We start from the raw sequence: 4,016 nt of genomic DNA on the forward strand, positions 1-4,016 counted from the left end.
TGATAGTTTGGTTAAATCGATCAGAAATATCTTTTTTTCTAAATAAAAATCAATAGTTTTTTCTTTTAAAATACTTTTTTAAAACTAATAATTTTTTAATTAAAAATATATTTATACTACTTCAAATAGGACAATACTTTTTTAAAACTAATATTTTTTTAATTAAAAAAAAATATTTATACTCCTTCAAATAGGACAATAGTGTCATGTGAAGTAAGCTAATGTAAAGGACTAGTCAAATTTAGATGACTCTGAAGTTGTCCAAACAAAATTACACGCAATAATCTCATATTGCACCTAATTAAATCGGTACAAGCTAGAATGAACCATAAATAAATAACATGTAAATGTTATATATTGAATATGCTTAAACTTCTTATTGAAATTTAATATCTGGACACCATTTTTGTCAAATAACGACTGAGATGAAGCTCACTATTCCCTTGTCGTTTAATTGTTACTAAGCTCTCTTTATAATAGTAAACCCCACAACCCTTACACTTTAGAACTAGTCAAAGCCAATGTGACTTATTCTTCTAAGATTCTTTGGTATTATAAACAAATAGTAATAATTTTCATATTAACAATGTTAAGCATACATTGTTTGATTGTGTTAAATAAAAATGAATTATGCACAAACACTAAAGTATTTACATAAAAATTAGGTAAAAGGAAATCCAAACCATAATCAAACAAGTTATCATTTGAGTTTAGACCTGATGGAAGAGGAAACACTTACACTGGTCCTAATGTCTGAAAAATGTACAAAGAACCATTATACTCATGTTACTAATATCTTGACTATTGAGTGAACTAACTAAGACGGTTAACAAGTATTGTATTACGCAACAATACCCATTCTCAGTCCAACAAGCCAAAACAATGGAATCACAGTTGCCTCAGCGACTGTTTTCACATTAACAATGCAAGAGTTATAAGGAAAATAAAAGGTAATTTTATGTCTAACAATGTCAATAACCTATGCAACATTAATTAAAATACACTTCACTTTCATAAAAATTAATGATATTAAAATGCTCACAATCACCAACAACTTAAGAGTATAAAAACACACGATAATCTCATATTGCACCTAATTAAAGCTAGAATGAACCATAAATAAATAACATGTAGTAAATGTTATCCAAAATGCTTAAAGCTCTTATTGAAATTTAATATTTGTTTACCATTTTTGTCAAACAACGACTAAGATGGAGCTCACTATTCCCTTGTCGTTTAATTGTTACTAAGCTCTCTTTATAATAGTAAACCCCACAGCCACCACGCTTTGAATTCGACTTCAGGCCTGGATGACGATATTCAAAAAGCCTCGTCTTGTTTGTCCTAATATTATATGAGACCAGCCGGGAACTTCTAGTTACCAAAATAAAAGAGTTGTCATAAAATGACTTAGTACGCGTAGTGAGATGAATGGTCAGAAGTTTGTTCCAAACGCCTGGTTGTATCATTACCCATACATCATGAACAAACCCCTCGACAAAGTTCAAGATGCCAACGGAGTCACCAAGCAACATCAGATCTGCCGACCAACTATAATCCTCGTTACCAGGTGGTGGCCCTTCCATCTTTACAAACACCTCATTCCCAAAGTCAAATGAAAGAATCCTACATTTATTATTCTTCTCCTTTAACAACCAATAATAAGATCCATTCAGATAATCAGCAGTATTATAAAAGTTTTCTTGACACATCATAGAATTTTCATGTACGTCTGTGTTATGTTCAAATATTTTCCATGAATCCCTAGAACATGAGTAGATCGTTGCATATTCTTCAATTTGATTATAGTAAAGCACTTTATAATCCTTAGTCATAGGCTCTAATCCGAACACTAAATGACGACCAACTGCAAAAGATTCAAAGCTAATTGCGGCGGCAGGGAGGTGTCTCACCTCTCTGTTAGCTGGATTCCATAATGCACACAAAATGTCATTACCAATTTGTCTTTCTAAGAAAAACACGCCATCAATAGAACCTAACAAGTTGGTAATATTATCTCCAAGCCTTTGGAAATTTTGTTCATCTATACCCTTATCGGAAACCAAAGTGACGGTAGGGGCATCATCGGCTGCACCATAATCATAAATCAAGTGTTGCGGAGGCTTCTTCTTCTTACTTAAATTCAAGTGGTCTATAGTGAAGCTAGGGTTATTGATAAGACTTCCCCAATTTTTGCATACACATTTGAATCTTAGCAACGATTTCACAGGCAAACTCAATAGAATCTCTCTTAATGATTCTTCAGAAAAAGCCCTACGCGTAGCCATTGTAGTACCACACAAGAAAAAATCCCCCAAAAGAAATGAGAAATCAACCCAAAATCAAACAGATCTAAACACACCTTTGATTGGAAGCCTAAAAAACAGAGTTGTCTGATGAAGAATTCGCTCAAAAAGAATTTTGCAGTTAATTTGGCTCCACCGGTGATGGAGCTTACGGCAATTTGGTGATGGTTGAACGGTGGAGATACGACAGTAACTGGAAGAGGAATGAAGCAGAGGTTGTTTAGACAATTGGGAGAGGATTTATAGGCAAAATCAGAGTCTGCACATGTTACTTTTTGGGAAATTTAATCAAAAATTTTATGTTACAAATCAATTTTGAAAAATTAATCAATTTTTTTAGGAAAAAATAATACATATCACATTTACTAATTTCATTTAGGGAATATTGGTCAAAATGATCTTAAATAAGTTAGTATTTTTCCTTTTTTATTCTCTTTTCACAACTAGAAAAATATATTCATAAATGACCAATTATAAATTTTCTAGATTAATAAAAAAAATAGGCAAAAAGAGAAACAAGGTGTAAATGAGCATTAACCCATTGGGATATAAATCAAATCAATACAAATAAAACTTTATTGGAACACTTCTAAAATTAAACAAAATATTGTAAAAAGAAAAAAGAAAAAAGAGGGGAAATTATATAGTTATGGTGATTTGACAAATTTTTTAAATCTTTTCCAACAAAAAAAACTTAATTCGAACTTACTTTTCTTATTCGTAATTCAAGATCTATTTTTTTTGTTATAGCATAAAATTTAGAAAATACGAGTATATAACAATTAAAAAAGAAAATGAGGATGAGTATTGGGCCGTGGTCTTCTTTGATTACAAAATAAAAGAGAATTTTGGTTGGGTTTGACATGATTGGGCCGTGGGCTTGTACTTTTCTTTTTTAAGATGAAAATTATAAAGAAGCAAAATGTCGATAAAGGTAATAATAATGAATTGTCAAATCGAATTGTTTTGGATAATTTATTCTAAATGAAGGGTATAACAAACTAATATTAAAAGTAGCTAGAGTTTTCTTTTTTCTTCTCTTTTTACAACAGGACAAATATATTCATAAATAGCCAACTACAACTTTTCTGAATTAATTAAAAAAATATAGACAAAAAGAAATGAGGAGTAAATGAGCAACTTCTAGCCACCCCCACGATATAGATAAAATATGCGTATTATAAGGCCATATTAAAAAATTTAAGGAAAAAAGTCTGAAATATATTCGAATTTTGACCGAAATTGTTGTAACGATACCAAACTTTGAAAATGACCTTTTACCCCTCCTACACTATTTAATAGAGTATTTTAAAGGTATATATGTGCCCACATAGACATCATAAATATTGCATAATTATAAATAGTAACGTGTCCACGTGGGCACATATATACCTTTAAAATACACTATTAAATAGTGCAGGGGGTAAAGCGTCATTCATAAAGTTTGGTAACGTAACAACAATATCAGCCAAAGTTAGAGTATTTTTCAAACCCTTTTACCAAAAATTTATAAATATTTTTCTCTTTATATTTTAGGGCTACTAATATAGTTTTCCATTTAATATGAAGTGGGATACAAAATATTTATATACTTTAGAAAATAAATATTCATGTCGTCATCTGCCTATTATAATCTCAATATGTACCAAAAAAAAGATTTTTTTTGTTCATTACAAGTTAGTATTAGTCAAAGCTAATGCTAGTACCTAT

The 4,016-nt window shown here is 30.4% G+C and overlaps 1 protein-coding gene across 1 annotated transcript; it reads right to left on the bottom strand.

Annotated features, from left to right (window-relative positions):
• Positions 1-1,172: 1,172 nt before the first annotated feature.
• Positions 1,173-2,288, bottom strand: LOC125868893 (F-box/kelch-repeat protein At3g23880-like). The gene has a single exon (XM_049549458.1). The coding sequence runs from the start codon at positions 2,286-2,288 to the stop codon at positions 1,173-1,175; it is 1,116 nt and encodes a 371-aa protein (XP_049405415.1).
• Positions 2,289-4,016: the final 1,728 nt, after the last annotated feature.

Source organism: Solanum stenotomum, chromosome 6, assembly GCF_019186545.1.
Source record: "Solanum stenotomum isolate F172 chromosome 6, ASM1918654v1, whole genome shotgun sequence".
Taxonomy (NCBI): Eukaryota; Viridiplantae; Streptophyta; class Magnoliopsida; order Solanales; family Solanaceae; genus Solanum; species Solanum stenotomum.